Source organism: Alnus glutinosa, chromosome 4, assembly GCF_958979055.1.
Source record: "Alnus glutinosa chromosome 4, dhAlnGlut1.1, whole genome shotgun sequence".
Lineage (NCBI taxonomy): Eukaryota > Viridiplantae > Streptophyta > Magnoliopsida > Fagales > Betulaceae > Alnus > Alnus glutinosa.
The window spans coordinates 28,969,755-28,987,774 of NC_084889.1; the positions used below are offsets into that span (position 1 = coordinate 28,969,755).

Consider the following 18,020-nt stretch of genomic DNA (forward strand, 5'->3'; position numbering starts at 1 on the left):
ATTTAACGGATGAATGAAATTGAAAAAAATTAAATGATGGATATATTAAATTGAAGCTTTTTAAAATTTAAGGTACCACTTTTGCTCTCTTATATTTAGGGTACAACTTTTTATTCTCTTAATGTTTCTTTAGTTTAGATAACAATAAGGGAATCTAATTCAATGGTTTTTTAAGAAAGTTGATATTAGTGCTTTGACAAAAGCTAAGAATTATGATTTGTAGAATATCAAGCCTTAATTACAACAAAACAAAATGACATAATATTCTCTCTTCACTTTTTTTTTTCTTTTTTTTTTTTTTAAAAAAAAAAAGCATAATATTATGAGTAATATTTATTGTACACAAAGTTTACACACTTTGTACACAATTTCTTTATATTATTATTTTTTAAAAAAATAAATAAATAAATAAATAAAAAATAAAAACAATAATAATTTTTAAAAAAAAAATAAAAAAAATTGCTTGATATGTTTGAAAGGATTACATGCCTATATTTACAGGAATTAAGGCTTAATTGAGTTAAACTACAAGCCAACAGAGATATGATTCTTTATCAATCAGATCTAAACAAACCAAATGTGCGTACTGGAACAAGAGCATTTTCACGAGACAAGCTAATCGAGTTGGTAGTTGCTAATTCTGCAACATTCTGTTTTGTTTGGAACATGAAATAATATTCATTTTTTTAGAAAAAAAAAAAATTCCAAGAATTTAAGTGTTGATCAGAATTTTAACAAAATTTGTAAAAATATTCATGCCCGAATATTTGAAATATCTCTATATATATAATATTAGAAAATATGGGTATTTTGATAATTTTTACATAATTTAATGAAAAAATTTAATGGATGTGTGAAATTAAAAAGAAAAAAAAAATTAAAAGCTAGATACACGAAATTGAGAATTTTTTAAGTTTATGGGGTAATTGTAAAAGCGACGACAATTCATGAATGTTAAGTGAATTTTATTAAAAATGGAAGGAGGTGGAATAACCATTCTCTATTTCTCTTTGTCTATGAGGGTGACTATTCCAAGACTATTTTATTTAAGGGGTAATTACATTTTCCCCTTATGAACTATCGGACATTGTTAACATACCACCACGAACTGACACATCTACCATAAGAGAGTATTCAACTACCATTTCCGTACCTTTACCTCCATCCGTCAGGGAATCTCGTTAAATCGGACAGAATATGCAATTTTTAAACGTTAAATTTCGTTTAAAGACAAAAATGCCCTTAAACAATAAATTAATAAAAAAAATATTAAACACAATATATATATAAATCAAAAAACAAAAAAGAAAGGGCAGCAGCCACCCCCTTCCCCGGTGGCTGCCATCCCCTCCCATGTGGCAACCAATCCCTTAGTTTCCTTTTTTTTATTATTATTATTATTTGTTTAATTATGAGAGTATTTTTTGTAAATTTTGATTTTAAGATAAAGTATTTGAGTATTTTCACAAATTTAATTGACGTAATGAAAGTAAAGGTACAGAAATAATAGTTGAATGCTTTCTTATGGTCGAGATGACAGTTTATAATGACATGTTAACAATGACTAGTTGTTGATGGGAAAAATGTAATTAAAGCTATTCATTTTCTTATAGTCATTCAACAAGCCAAAATTTTCATTTTTATAAACCTAAACAAGTGTATTCCAATTTTTAAACCGCTACGATTTTGGTTTATCACCATCTTTTATCTTAACAATAAAAAATTAAAATAATAATAATAATAATAATAATAATAATAATAATAATAAAGCATAATTTCCACTACGGAAAATATGAAAGATTTGCATTCCATTGCTCATGAAAATTGCTGCCAATAATATCGGAAACTAAAATGATTTCAAAACGTATAGGGTTAGTTTGGATGTGCGATTTTTTTGTATTATATTTTACTACTTTTTAGTATATTTAAAATTATAAATATTTTTTTTAAAAAAATGTTTTTGAAATCATATTTGGATGGTTTAGAGAACCTGAGACAAAATTTAAATGTATTTTGTTAATGTATGAAATAACAATGGTCTCAAGCCGCCTTTCAAGATGAGTTTCGTCTAAAAAAAAAAATTTGATATAAATGTATTTTTTACAAATTTTATTTTGCAAATTTACTATTGAATATATAAGATTCAATATAAATCTCACAAATTTAATGGTAGATTTAAATATAAGAAATGCTAGCTTACCCAACTCTCCACATCCAACTACTTACACCCTGACGTTACCACATCAGATTTTTTTTTTTATTTTTTTTTCTTCCTCAAAACATCTACAGCCTCAAAACATGAAACATTTACAACCACCTCTCTCTCTTTCTCCAGCACTCTCTCTCTCCCCTCTCGCCGGCCGTCCATCTCTCCCGAGCTCCAGTCGCCCGTTTCTCTTTGTGTCTCCAGCACTCTCTCTCGTCGCCTCTCTCTACAGCCCCCTCTCTCTCTATCTCCAGCACTCTCTCTCTCTCTCTCGCTGGTCGTCCATCTTTCCTAATCTCCAGTCGCTAGCCGTCTCTCTTGACCAGTCTGAAATGTTCTCCGGTTCTCTCTCTTAATCCAACTTTTCACCGATCTTTGCTTTCAAAAATAAAAAAATAAAATGATGTTGTAATGCCATGTCAGGGTGTAAGTATTTGGGTGTAGAGAATTGGATGTAAGCCTAAGACTTCTCTAAAATATATGAGAAATGCTATAGATCCCTAATATTTTCCAAACAGAACGCTCCAAACTGACATGGACAGGGTCGTGGCTGAGCCACATTGGGTTTTATAAAAATTAAAAAACAAAAACAAAATCAAAAACACTGAGTCTCCCTCTCTCTCGCCTTTAAACAAATTGACACTCTCTCTCTCTCCCCCCTCTCACCGGCCGGCCTGACCAGATCTGGCCAAAAACCCAACGTGGCTCAGCCACGTCACTGTCCATGTCAGTTTGGAATGTTCTGTTTGAAAAATCGGGTTCTATAGCATTTCTCAAAAGAGAAGTGATTAATGTACAATAGAATTGTACAACTTGTGCACAATACAAGATATATGAAGTGTGACTTATGTGGTGGGTTTTACTCATATAAATTTCACCTCATGTGTCTTATATTGTGCACTAATTGTATAATTATATTGTACCATAATATTTTCCTCTCTCAAAATATATAGCTACGTGTATGAAAAAAAAAAAAAAAAAGTGGGGTTGAGAACGTCAGTCTATGACAAGCCAGAACAATAAATGGTTGCCTCTCAGAGGGTTGCGTGGACTGTTGCTTTCATTCACAAGAAACGGAAACCTAGAAATGAACGAGTAATAAAAGATCTTCTCCTTCCCTCGGAAAGCGTGACCATTTGTTTTGGTAAAAGACAAAGAAAATGTGATGATCTGATCGTCTGAAAAGAAAGGACCCAGCGATTGAAAAGTCTTTTCACCACCATTCTGTCTTCTCTTTTCTGGCAAATTTTCTTTTGCTTTGAAACCTATTAATAATAAGATGAAAGGGTTGGTGGAATCAATGCTGTTGTTGGTGGTGGTGATATTACTTGATCATACAACAGCTTGGGATAGGCTCCTGCTTCTAAATCTGCTGCTTCTTTCTTTGCCATGGATGCTTCTAAGGTAAACCCATTTCTATCTTCAACATTGCTTTTGTTCTGGTCTTCAGACGATAATAGATTTTATCTTCCCCAACATTACAGAATCCTCGCGAGACACAACATGTTTCTCAAGGAGTATCAGTTCCCGCACCAAGAAATAGAGATCCGAACACTGATCCTGTAAGCAAAATATATTTACTATACCATACTAATTGCTATGGCGATGAACCTATCAAAATTTTGCAGTTCAGGGGAGTTAAAAAGCCCCGATGATATTGTGTAGTTGGGACATTATGCTCTCTGATCAGTCCTAAGTATTACATATTTCATGGATATTTTTAGCTTTTTCTGATTTGGTGTTTCTTAACTCAGGACTACTTGGGACTAAGTCAGGAGGAGGAGGATGTGATTGATGCAATGGCAAAAATGCTTCCACAATGTAGAGAGGTAATTAATCTATTTGTGTATATATGCTAGAGCTGCTGACTGAACAGGTTTTGATCAATAATATGTGGGTCAAATGCATTGAAATACCCAGAGTTGTCTTTTTTTTAAGAAAGCTGAATATATATGTAAGATCTGCTTAATGATGCAAAAGACTTGGGGTGAACAATGTGTAAGAAAACTACACTGTACCCACTTCAACAAAGCCTGTTTCCTGCTGGGATTTCAATCTTAATTTTGAAGGTGCTAAATATAACTAGCATTAGTGTCATTCAGTCTAGCATGGTACTCAACACAACTGGGATTACATAATATGTATGCTGTTTAATGTATTAATTAAGTGATTAAATTTACCCCTCTTAAGTGGTGATTTAACTGCGGTTAATTGTGGTTAATTTGTAGGGTGATAAACTTGCTCAACTCGAAGATATCATTTCATTTATCAAGTCTTCGGAGCTTCAACTAAAGGTAGTTTTTTTTTTTATTATTATTTTTCTTCCATTTTTGAGAACCAAAAGCACAGGTACTTGAATACATTTGTTTGTATGAGACTACTGAGTACTGATCACTAGGAACTTTTATTTGCAGGGCTTAAATAAAACTAGACTGGGAGGTTAATCTTCACCTTGAGGTATTAGTCATCTAAGCTTAATCAATAAAATTTTACCCAAAACTGTCCTGGAAACATAGGACTCAGCCAGATTAAACCCCCCATACAAATTAAACCTTTCATATTTGTGTGTCAAATTGTGTTTGGAATTTCACACTTTTTTATGATTAGCAGGAGATGCTGAATGATAGTCTTGGAGAGTAGTAAGGGTCTTGTTGTGGTGATGCCGATCAGTTTCGCTGAAGAATAAAAGTAATATAGAGCATAGACACTTGGCATGCTCATATAAATTCATATATGCAAGACTTAAAAGAGTACTTTTGTTTATGCTTCCTTTTTGTAGTTCTGCTCCAGATAATCGCTTAAACAGAGAAAGAACTCTTCTTTTGCTATCAGTGTTCATGATGTCATTCTTCTGCAAAGAAAGACTTAAAAAAAGTGAGAAAAACTTGGTAGTATTAGTTGTGTAATTTCGAACATAAATTTCCTACAAACTGAATTGTGTTCCTTAATATGTGAGAAGCACATGCTATTAACATGTTTTTTTAATAGCATTAATAAAAAAAAACATGTGATTCTTACATGCTTAAAGAACGCATGTCATTCTTTCATGCGAGTTGTAAAAAATTTCTTGTAAACCAGTTTATAGGAAATTTTTGTCGATTCCCAATTAATGCTCAGCGGTTTTCAAAAGAAAGGCCTGAACTCTAGATAAAAGAAAAGAAACTAGAGAGAGGTCCTCTGAACGAAAATCCAAGCAAATTGAGCATGGAATTTGTATGTTTAAATAAGTTTAATGCTTAACATGGTATATAGAGTTGACTATATGCATTTAATACATTCCCATATGTCCATGACTTGTCCCAGGTTTACAAAAATCAATACTGTGACGGATATTATAACTAGGAAAAGCCACTTGTCGGAGAATATGACAAAACAATCTTGCTTATGATATATAGGCTCATAAGTCCATATACGGAATATCACATATTTCACGCTGAATTTAATCTCATTATTCTGATAGGAGATTGGAGTTTTTCTTTTTTTATTATTATTATTATTATTATTTTGAGAAAAATATACTTTAATACCATGAATTACGACCGTGTGTCAATTTAGATATTTTTGTACTTTACCTTCTCAAAATGCCCTTGGTCGTAATTCATGGTACTAAAGTATATTTCTCTCAAAATAATAATAAAAAAAAAAAAAAAAAAAAAACCGAAAAACTCAAATCTCCTATCAGAATAACGAGATTAAATTCAGCGTGAAATATGTATATAAAAACATAAAAATATTCTGGGAATAAAAATATAAAAGAATCTAGTTTGATATGTTGTTGTAGTATGGGGGCCTTGTCAGTTTTTAAGGTTGAAGTGCGAATAAAAATGTGGTGATAATTCATAAAGCTAAAGTATATTTTCTGTATTATTTTTAAATTTACGCTCGCAGAAAAATAAAAATCATAATAATGGAGTTTTTTTAGAAAACTTTTCCATTTTTTAAGGAATAAATATTCCTTTCTTCTTTTTTGCAGAATATATATTCTTTTTGGTATGGGAATATTTATTCACATATGAACAATGATGTGCAATCAAACAAAAGAATAACAATTTTATAGGAATAATCATTCCATTTCGAGCCTATTCAGCATTCAAAATGAACCCTAAATTTATATTTACCATAGCCATGTTAATCTCAAGTGTAATGATATTTGCACAACTTGTACACAACAATCTATATGGTTAATGATTAAAAAAATATCATTACACATAACGATTGTTGTGCACCGAAGACCCCTCTAATCTCAATACCACTTTCCATTGCCATAGAATAAATAAAAAATGATAATTCAGTTATCACCAATAGCCTCTGCAGGAGCAGGATCCTTTCCTGAAATGATGGAAGCGGCTTGAGTCTCTCAAGATAATTTCATGGTCAACAATCTTGGATATGTAGGCAATTGCAGTGTGGCAATCACCACATACGCGCAAGTTCTTGGTGATTCGGATAGGTGCCCCTGCAGGTGATGTAAGGATGCCATATGCAAGCGCCAACTTCTCACTATGTTCAAAAAGAAGGACACCCTTCTCCTCATCGTCCACATCATGAAGAGCAAAGCTCGTCTCAGGAACATACCCCATAGCTTTGATGCGTTGAATTAGATCTGCAAGGATCTCGTATATTTGTTGAGACTGAGGATGAGACCTATCCCCCACAAAGAAGGTTGCAGTGCCTTTCTTTCCTTGGACCCAACTGCAACCAGGCCTCTTCTGGATCCCTGTGTGTTTCATCAAAGATCTTATTCTGGCCACATCTTTCCAACGCCTGGCATTGGCATATATGTTTGAAAGCAAAGTATATGTGCCATCATTCTCTAACTCCAATTCTGACAATCGATTTGCAGCATATTCTGCAAGTTTAACATTTTGATGGATCCTACAAGCACTAAGCAACGCCACCCACACAATCGGGGTCGGCTCCATTGGCATGCCTTCGACAAGTTTCAGGGCCTCGTCCAGGCGACCGGCACGACCCAAAAGGTCAACCATGCAAGCATAGTGTTCCACTCCAGGAACAACCCCAAATTCCTCGCTCATGCCATTGAAGTAGTTCATTCCCCGCTCGACCATTCCGGTATGGCTACAAGCATAAAGAACAACAACCAAGGTCACGCCATCAGGCTCCCACCCCGCTCTCCTCATCTCATCAAAAACCTGGAGAGCTTCTTCTCCATGACCATGCATGCCATAACCTGTCAATAGAGATGTCCAAGAAACAGCATTCCTCTGCTTCATGTTATCAAACACAACTCGAGCAGCATCAATGTCTCCAGATTTGGAATACATATCTACAAGGCAATTAGCTACAAATACCATCATAGACTCATACTGATTGCGTAACACATAAGCATGAATTTGTTTACCAAACCTCAGGGCACCCAAACGAGAACAAGCGACCAGAGCACAAGCAATAGTAAAAGCATTTGGCTTTAACAAATTCTCCTGTCCAAGCATCTTGGAGAAAAGCTCCAGTGCATCATTGGCTTCTCCATGCTGGGCATACCCACCAATCATGACAGTCCAAGTTACCACATCCCTACCCTCTGGTGCTATTGAATCAAACATCATTCGTGCTACTTCGGTACTTTTGCACTTAGCATACATGTCAATTAGACCATTAATTACCATTAGATCTTCCATGGGATGACTTCCCTTTCGGTTGAGAATACATTTTGTGGCATAACAATGAATCTCTTTTCCATGAAGCAATGCTCCCACACAAGCACAACCTGAAAGAAGAGACACCAAAGTAACAACATTCGGGTCTGACCCACAAACCCGCATTTGCCGAAACACATCCAATGACTCGTAACCATGCCCCCTCTGAGCATACCCGGCAATCACCGCACTCCAAGTCACGACATCCAACTGAATCTTCTCCTCCCGCATCTTCTCAAACAAAGTAAGAACATCCTCAAATCTACCAATCTTAGAGTATCCAGTTACCATAGCATTCCAAGAAACCACATCCTTAACCATCATCCGGTCAAAAACCTTGTTTGCTTCATCCATCATCCCACATTTGGCATACATGTCCACTACAGCATTACCCACATACACATCCTCGACCAACCCACTCCTAAACGCAAACCCGTGAACCTCCTTACCCTGCAACCACGCACCCACCGAAGCACAAGCTGGAAGAATATTCACAATGCTGACAGCATCCGGGCAGATTCCACGATCATCAGTCATATTATCGAACATTTTGAGTGCATTCCTAACATCACCACCTTGTACATAAGCAGCCACAATCGAATTCCACGAAACCACATCACCTATCCCTCTCTCGCACATATCATCAAACACCCGACGCGCCTCATCCAACACACCACACCTTCCATACATGGCCACCAAAGCATTACAAACAAAGACATTGGACTCAAACCCATTTGCGCACACCACAGCATGGACAGAAGCCCCTCGACGAAACGACGGAAGCTCGCCACAAGCTTTGAGCACAAAAGGGAAGGTGTAGTGGTCAGGCCTCCACCCAAGTCTCTGCATTCTTCTGTACAAACCAAGTACCTCCTCAAGAAACCCACGACGCACGGCCCGTCGTATCAGCGCGTTCCACCAGAACACGGTGAAATGCGACGGAGCAAGGCGCTCGAGCAATGAAACGGCCTGCCCGGGAGCGTCGCAGGATATGTAGGTGCGGATGAGGTCCGTGGCCATGTCCGTGACCGCGAGGCCCTGGACCAAGATCTGCTGATGGAGGAGCTTGGCTTCGATTGAGGTCTTGCATTGTTTGAAAAGCGTCTCTGTGATTAGAGGAACCGTGGGCATAGCACTGGTAGTAGAGAATAGCAAAAAGGTAGTGAAGGGATTGAATACAAGCGGTGCCCTTGGTTTTAAATGGAGGAAGAAAGAGATGAACATGCTAGTGGAGCGACGGCGGGAGATTTGAGACAGCAGGGTGGCATGCTGTAGAGAAAAAAAATTCAAAAATTAAAAATAAAAAAATAAAAAAGCTAAAATTTTATTTTATTTTATTTTAAAAAAAAAAATATGGGTGTTTGTGGTGGCATTAGATACACAGGCATATTTCAATTTGACATATTGGAGGCAAGAATGGGTATAAGAGGGAACAAATGCACAAACTCCAAAAGCCACAAAGCATTTCCTTAGCCTGTTTGGATGAGGAGAAAAAGGCATGGGGGGGAGAAGGGAGGCAAGAAGAAAATAAATCTCAAAAACGATATTTTCTAGTAAGCATAGAAATTACATAGCATATACTCATCCTCCTTAAAACTTTTTGACTTGAACACCTTGGTCTGCCTCCTCAATGGACTCATTCTTCCTTAGGTATTTGTTTGAACATTTAAACCTGACTCAACTCTCCATTTTTCCTAAGCTTACTACTCTATGTATTTGTATTAGATTAATCTGAGTAAAGGTTTTCAGTTAATATTAAAATCAATAGAAAAAAGAGAGAGAAAAGATATGAGAAGAACATTAAACAATTTAGCCTTTAGGGCCCTTTCGTAATGAGAAATACAACTTCCCTTCCAATTTTCTAAAGGAAGGATTTAAAAAAAAAAATGCAAAAAATGATATAGAAAAGGGTGCTTTTGAAAAACATTGTCTGATAACAGGCCTTTTTCAGCTGTTGCCAAAATGTAGAATTCCATATCTCCAGAACTCTGCCCTATCAAGTATCAACTGCCGAAAACAACCTAGTAGTTTCCATAATGAGAATTCCATCAATTTAGGATATGGATTCCAAAGATAAACATCATTTCCATGTCTACTACCAATTGGGCTCAAGATCCTACCGAACACTGCCATTGTCCTTATACTAGTGTAGCTGTCTAGCCCCATGATTACCAAAGTGGACCATTAATCAAGTTAATCAAATTCAAATACTAATTCCTTACTTAGTTTCTGAAAGACAGTAGGGAAAAAAAATAAAAATAAACAAACAAACAAACAAACCCTAACGGATCTTGATTTTTTCGTAAATAAGTCAGCCTGAAGGCTCCCCTTGATTGCAGCAAATATGCAAGACGAAAAACCTCCACTTGATATTTTCCATCTTAAGTTGCCAAAAACAACATGAAACGTAGCATTCAAGATTATCCTAAATTTTCTTCGCAACCAAACAGAGTGTACAATCAGTCGAAGTTGTAAATATATCTTAACATTACACATTTTAAACAGAGAACATCATCTAAGAAATTTGAGCAAGAAAGGGGCAAAAAATCATCCAATACAATACAATCGGCCAGAGATTTCCCTAATACAAATGTGGAACCAAATTGATCATCAAGAACCAAAAGAAAGAAAAACAACTGAGAACATCACAGTCGCATTTTCCTTCTCCTTTCTCTTAGTTTCTTCCTAAACAAACAGATTAAAAGGCACCCAAGAATCGCACGTGAATATCACAACACACGCCGGAAAATTGTAAAAAAGACGAAACGAGAAACGAAAAAGAACAATCGGAGAACACAATGCGAAGAACGAAGCGAGAGAGATCGGAAGAGGGGGGAAATGCGAACCTTTGGGGTCGTTGATGAGCTTCTTCCCTTGAAAAGCCATGGCGTCAAGGAGACCAAACAAAGCCTAGCTGAGCTTTTGCATGAAATGCGTTTGAGAGAGAGGGAGGGAGGGAGGGAGGGAGAGGAGAGAGGTTGGTTTTGGGTTTTGGGTTTTGGGTTTTGGGTTTTGGTTTTGGTTTGGTCGCCAGGCACTTTGTACAGGAATAAATAGGGAGTCTTGCTCTACACACCTGGAGGAGCTTGGATTTGTTTGTTGCTCAAGGGTCAAGAGAGAAGGTGGTTCCTTGTCCGACCAACCAAAATTGCTCTAAATTACGAAAATGTCCTTTTCTTATGGATTTTTTTTTTTTTTCCCCTTCTTTTCAAATAGAGAAAAAGGGAAAAGAACATTACAAATTGGGGGGGGGGGGGGGGGGCGGGGGTTGGGGGTCTTTGCTAAGCCAGTACAAACTGAACATTTATAACCGCCTCGTAATCGTTAACCGCTTCTAATCGTATAATCACTTTTGAAAGCAGTTATAAATAATCGCTAACAGTCAGAACGGAGCAGTTACCAGTTTTAGGAGTAAGGATAGGCAGTCAATAACCGTTAATTGTCTACCTTATATATAAATAATATAAATATTTATATTATATATTTAATATAAAAAAAATAACTTTGATACACAAAGTGATGCATTTAATTTTATTTAAAAAAAAAAAAAAAAAATCTTTGATCCGCTCTAAAATTTTTATTCTCTTTGATAAAAATGAAATATTATAATTGGGATCACAATTTATTATCAATATCTTAAAATTTGCAAAAAGTTCAAATCACTACCTATGAGCCTTTAAATCTAAGATTCCGGTGCCTTATTCAATTTTCCCCAAGGTCCTACAGTTCATCTTTAAGGTAACAAATTAAAGGGGTATGATGGAAATCTCATCGGCCAAATGGGTATTTGAATTGGTGAGCTTGTTATGCAACTTATACACTTTTCTTTTTTCAAGTTCATTTATATATATGGATATGTAATTCTTTACACTTTTTTTTGGTATAGGTGGTTTAATTTTACAGGGAATGGAGGATTACAGTACATTTGTCAATGGATACGACATGGACTATTTCAATTACTTAGTTGATAAGTCCTTATTAATATTATTTTTTTAAAAAAAAAATAATAATTACAATAAGCCCAAAAACCGACCCAAAAGTCCACATATAAAAAATAGTTATCAATCGCCGGTTATAAAATAACCGCTAAAAGCATTCGCAGCAAGCTCGTCAAAGTTGAACTTTCGCCAAATTTCACCAAGTTTTTTCAAAATCACGTATGTAACAAGCTCGTTGGTGCTACAATAAATTTGCTTATTGTCAAACTTGCTTGTCTGGTTTGCAGAGCCAAATTTATTTTGTCTCTTCATATTTTTCATTTGTTTATTCAGTCTTCCCGCGTTCTCTCCTGAAGCCATAGCAGAAAAGCTCATTCACGCCTCACAAATTGCATCTTGCAAGCTTTTGAATCCCAGGTTTGATTTTGTTTACGGGTTTTGATTATGAATCTCAGGTTTGATTTGGTTTTTGGGTTTTGATTCTGAATATCAGGTTTAATTTGGTTTTATGGGTTTTGATTATGAATATCAGGTTTAATTAGGTTTAATTTGGTTTATGGGTTTTGATTCTGAATATCAAGTTTTGATTTTGGTTGTGGGTTTTGAATCCCTTGCTCTCTCTGAGTGTATACTATTATTATGGAGGTTTATTGTGAAATAGAGCAGCAAAACACAACACATGTTTAGGTAATAGGTTGGGATTTTTGTCTAAAAAACTGGTTTCGAATTGTTTAATGGATTTTAGTTTTGCTATGTCTATGGTTTGGCTGAGTATCTGATAGTTTCGATTTGATAAATGGGTTTTAATTTTCTATCTCTTTTTTGTGCTTTTATATGATATTTCTTGAAAGAATGGCCGCAGATTTTTTCTGGCTGATCTTAATTCTTCAACTTTTAACGTGACAATTTTGCATGTACACAAATCATTCCCATTCGGGGACCTAAAAAACACTCTCTCTCTCTCTCTGAAAAACTCCTGCACAGAGAGCTCTCCGTTGCTGTACCGTTTCGCCGGGGAGGGAGGCCTCGCCTCCCTCCTCCCGGTTGTTTTGTTCCTCTCAGTCTTAGGACTGTAGAGTTTTTGTTCCCCTCGGTTGTACCGGTGGTGGTTGTTATGCCCCTAGCTCTTTTGGCTATGGTGGCTTTGTTAGTTCTTGTTGTTTTTTTCTTGTTTTCTTTCTGTTTTCTGGGCAGGATGACCTTTCTTAAGCGATCGACGGTGGAGTGAGGCTGGTGGTGTCGTCAACGGCGTGTTTTCTGGCCAGACTTTCCTGGTTTTTCTTTTATTTTCAAAGCCAGATCTACGCATGCTCGTTGACTCCTGGTGGACACGCGCTACCCAGCCGAGGTCCCTGCCTTGTTCCGCCCTGGGTGCTGGAAGCCGCGGTCGTGCAGGTCCTCGGAGCTCGGCGCGTGGCCCTCACGCGCCAGGACGTCTCTGCTTATTATCCGAGCGTGCAGGCAACGCTCCGCACTTTCTGGCCATGCTTGGCGGCGTCTGGGGTCTCCGGCGTCGGATCTTCGGCCGGGTGCGTCCGGATGCGGCGCGTGTCCCACACGCGCCATCACTCCGGCGACTCAGCCCACTCTTCCACTGCCGGCGACTTATTTAGGGTTTTCTGCTTTTATGTTGTATTTTCCCTTGTTTCTATGTACAGTTTGCCTTTGTGTGACTCAAGTTTTACTATAATTTTTTTAGTTAGGGATTTATTGTAATTCTAGTGAAATTTGTGATTCTGCTAGGCAGCTGTTTTTAAGCCAGATCCTTCTGGCTTAGAGTGTGAGGGTCTGTCCCTCATGTCTCACCATGTATGCCCTTTGGGCTTTGATCTATGAGTAGCACATGCTATTCCGTTCAAAAAAAAAAAATTTGCATGTACACAATGCAACTGATAGACAAGCTTTTGGAGTTTTTGTTTCCATGTAGTGTCATTTTAATTAATCTTTCATATTACAAATATCAAAGTATTCTCCCCATTAATGTGTAGCACTGAAGGATAGCATAATATTAAATATTAACATGAAAAAGTCCTATAAATGACAGTTGAAGTGGTTGCTTTAAATTTAATAAAAAATAATATTTTCTTAAAGTAGATAAATATTTAAAGAATTTGATATTTGACGCTTTTAAAAAGTTGCTGGCTAAAATAACAAAATGTGATTTTTTTAGCTAAAATTTGCTTAAATTCCGATTGATTGCAATTGTTAAAATTCAATAACCGCTTTAGGCGGTTGCGGTTATAGCCATTAATCGCAACCGCTTGTACACTCTACTCTAATAGAACTAAGAAAAAAAAAATATGAAAGTACTTCTATACACAATACGAAAAACAACCCATTTAACAACATGATAAGCACAAAAGTTGGCACATTTAGAGATATTCAATGCTAGAGCAACTTTGTGGAAATGTCCTTGCTCTAAGAGTACCACACCTTTTTCTACACATTTTCTTATAATTAGCCAAACATGAGTTGTAAATTTAGTTAGTTTGTGATTATCTATTAACTATACATTTATAAATTGTCACATGAATTTATAAAGGAATTATAGTGAAAATTATAGTATATGAAGCATTTTCCCTTTTTTATTTTTTATTTTTTTGTTTTACAATGAAACTTAACATTGTGCCTGAAAATTTATAATTGCATTAAAAAAAAAAAAAGAACAGCAAAAAAGAATTAAGATGAAATATAATGGGAAAAAAATGGAAAAAGTTATCAATTCCCTAAGATTCGAATCGTTATCAAATAAATAATTTCGCCCATATTTTGTAAAGTTTCTAATGTTGTTGTACGTATTATCCAATCAAAAAATGACACATGTTGAAATAATACAGCCAACATGTCTACTCAACCACTGAACTCAGAGGCATGCCATGTCATTAAACATGTTATGCCACATCATCATCAAGGTTAAAAAAAAAAAATACAACAAAGACCAAAACCATGCATTCGATTGAGCCCCTTAGAGCATTTTTAATAGCCTCATCAAATTTTACTAGCCAAAAACTATTTTTTCTCTATTTTAGCTATCCATTTTTTTAAAACACCTCCAGCAGCCTCATAATTTCAGACATCCACTATCACTATTCCATTAAAATAATATTTTCAAAATAGAGGTTGTGTGTGATGCATGAGAGAGAAACTAAAAATAAAATAATAATAAAATTTAATAGTATTTTATTGATTTGGTGAGTGAACAGTGCTTAATTGTTCGTGAATACTGTTTACTCACCAATTTTGTTTTTCTCACCAAATCGGTGATGTTGCTGTGGAATCATTTTAGATAATTCCATTGTGTTCTCTAATGCTCCGTTTGTTTCGACGTAAAATGGTTTTAGGAAAATCATTTTTCAGGAAAATATTTTTCGCCGAAAGCATTTTTGGTGTTTGGCGCGTACGGAAAATCACAAATATTTTTTTATATTTTCATTCAATCATATTAACCTATAAAAATCAATTTTTATTCAGAACATATAAATATTAATGTAAAATAATATAAAAATCACTGGTGACGAGATTCTGTCACTAGCTGATAGGATTCCGGCTACTATAGCCAAAATCCGTGATAAATGCTGGAATCCAGACAATTTCGTCGGAATCTAGATTGGCCGGATTCAGGGAAAAGTGGCCGGATTTCGATGAATGTGGCTAGATTTCGAAAAAGTGGCCGAAATCTGGCACAGAACGGCCTAAAGCCGATCATTCTGGCTGGAATCCCACTAGAATGGCCTGAAGCCAATCATTATGGCCGGAATCCCGCCAGAATGGCTGGAATCCAGCTGTTCTGGGCAGGATGTTATGGCCAGTTCCGTCCGGCTAGTGACCGGAATCCAGTGGTTCTGGCCAGATCTGGTCGTTCTAGCAGATCCAGCCAGCATGCCAGAATCCAATTATTCTGGCCAGATGGCCGGAATACGACCAATTTGGTAGCCGGAATCTGGGCTGACAAAATTCCGGTCGCTAGATTCTGGCGGTAGTGACTGGACGTTGTTGGATTTCGGCACCGGACAGATTTCGGTAGTGGTCGACTGCTTGAACATGAAGATCGACTGCGTTGTTTAAAAGAGGGTCGAATGCGTCTGCCGTCATCGAAAAATCGAAATTTACTAAGTAATTTTGGTCAAATAGAAATCATTTTCCGATTGACTATTATTTTCGCCCCCACCAAACACCGGAAAATGCCAAAATTATTTTTCAAAAATCATTTTACGCCAAAACAAACAGAGCATTAGTCACCATCGTCTTCTTCTCACAACCCTGTTTTCAATCCCCACATCATTGTTCTGATTAAAGTGTAAAAACTACACTGTAATCCAATATATTGGCTCTAGATGCAACATCAGATATGAGGAGGAAAATAAAATTTCATGTAGCCAGCATGACAGTTGCAGAGACGACAAGAAAATAGCATATTTTACTCTGTTTCTCATTCAGAAGATGGTGAACTCTTCTCAATAAGACCAAATAGGATAACTACATTAAGCTAGTAGAGTATTCATTTCCTCATGTCTCAATTAATGAAAAAACATAAAATCCAATATTTTAATCTAAATTTCTGTTTTTTTTTTTTTAATCTCATATGCTTTGTCAGCAACTCAGCATAACAAATTTTCTTTTTATACTAGCATACTGAAAATGGACAGAAGATCAAGATTTTAAACCTTACAAAAATGATAGGGGTAATTACATTTTTCTCCCATCAACTACCAACCATTGTTAACATGGCCCCATGAACTGATACCTCGACCAAAAGAGAGCATCCAACTACCAACTTTATATACTTTGCCCCCTTCCTTCAGTTTAATTCGTAAAAAGACTTAAATACCCTAACTCAAATTCAAAAATGACATAAATGCCCTCAACTTTTTTAAACATATTAATTTTAATATTTTTTTATTAATTACTGTTGGAGGGCATTTTGGTCTTTAAACCAAAATTAACGCCCAAAAATGGAATATTCCGTCCAAGTTAACGGGATTCCCTGACGGAGGGTGGCAAAGTATGTAAAGTTGGTAATTGTATGCTCTCTTTTGGTCGAGGTGTCAGTTCATGGGGGCATGTTGACAATGGCTGGTAGTTGATGGGGGGAAAAGGTAATTACCCCAAAATGATATAATAGAATAATTTTTATACAACGCAAGTCACCTGGATGAGTATAAGGTTAGAAATCCCAAAGGGTTGGCTCAAATGGTAAGGGTTTTGGTTTTGTGGTAGTTCTATAAAGTCTAAGGTTTGAATCATTTTGGCTGTAAACACTTTCTTAGGGCTAGTCCGCTGGTGAAGCTGGAGTATTACCTAATCCATATGGAGGTAGCGCTTTACACGGATTCGAAGTTTACCTAACAATGGATACACGAAGTGGCACTGCCTTGGAAGGGTTCATCGTTAAAAATTAAAAAAAAAAAAAAAAAAAAAGAAAAAAAAAAGAAAGAAAAAAAAGAAGAAGAAGAAGAAGAAGAAAAAGAAAAGAAAAGAAAAAAAGTAGAAGGTTAGAGCCAAAAGTGCCTAGACTTGGCTTCTTCTTAGTGGGGAAAATTTTGGGGTTCAACTCAAGGATTGAGACTACCTTTTTCATGCCCCGCCAAAATATGGGAGAATTGAGATTGAATTTATTTTCATGTATTTTACCAACTAATTGGGATTGTCGGATTAGTTCGCTAGGATGTAATTTTTTATTGGACTAGTTAAGGGTCTGTTTGGGTTTGCGATTTAAAAATAGCAATTTTAAAATGTGCGATTTAAAAAAGTGATTTTTAAAAATGCAGTTAAGCGTTTGGCAAAATCACAATTTGACCTTTAAAATCGTAGTTTAGCCTTTTAAAAGACTGCGTTTTCAAAAAAGCACCTCATTGCTTACGATTTGAATAAACACTTTTCTGCATTTTCAAATCGCAATTTTTTAAAAACGCAGTTTCCAAACGGTTCATTTTCTGCAATTTGGTTTAAAATCGCACTTTTTCTCTATGAAATCGCAATCCAAACGCACTCTAGATAGCGTACAATCTTCCAACTAACGTGTATGATGTGTCTCCCACAAAATCAACCTAAAACACTAATTTTCGTTATGTAGGTTATTGCCCATTTGCCCCCATTTTGTTTGTGTTATCTTTTGTTGAGAAAATTGGTGAAACAAAACCATTAATCACGGTTAGGGAAGTTGTATCAATATGCAAGGCACTAGCTAGAGCCCAGCCCTGGCTCAAGAAAATTGGTAGA

General features: G+C 36.1%; 1 protein-coding gene across 1 annotated transcript; it reads right to left on the reverse strand.

Moving 5' to 3' along the window:
- Positions 1-6,238: 6,238 nt before the first annotated feature.
- On the reverse strand, positions 6,239-10,965 carry LOC133867230 (pentatricopeptide repeat-containing protein At5g16860-like). The gene is made up of 2 exons (XM_062303945.1): positions 10,710-10,965; positions 6,239-9,132 (listed from the first exon to the last, which is right to left on the reverse strand). The coding sequence occupies exon 2, from the start codon at positions 9,085-9,087 to the stop codon at positions 6,502-6,504; it is 2,586 nt and encodes an 861-aa protein (XP_062159929.1). The 5' UTR covers positions 9,088-9,132; positions 10,710-10,965; the 3' UTR covers positions 6,239-6,501.
- Between the last annotated feature and the right edge of the window lie 7,055 nt (positions 10,966-18,020).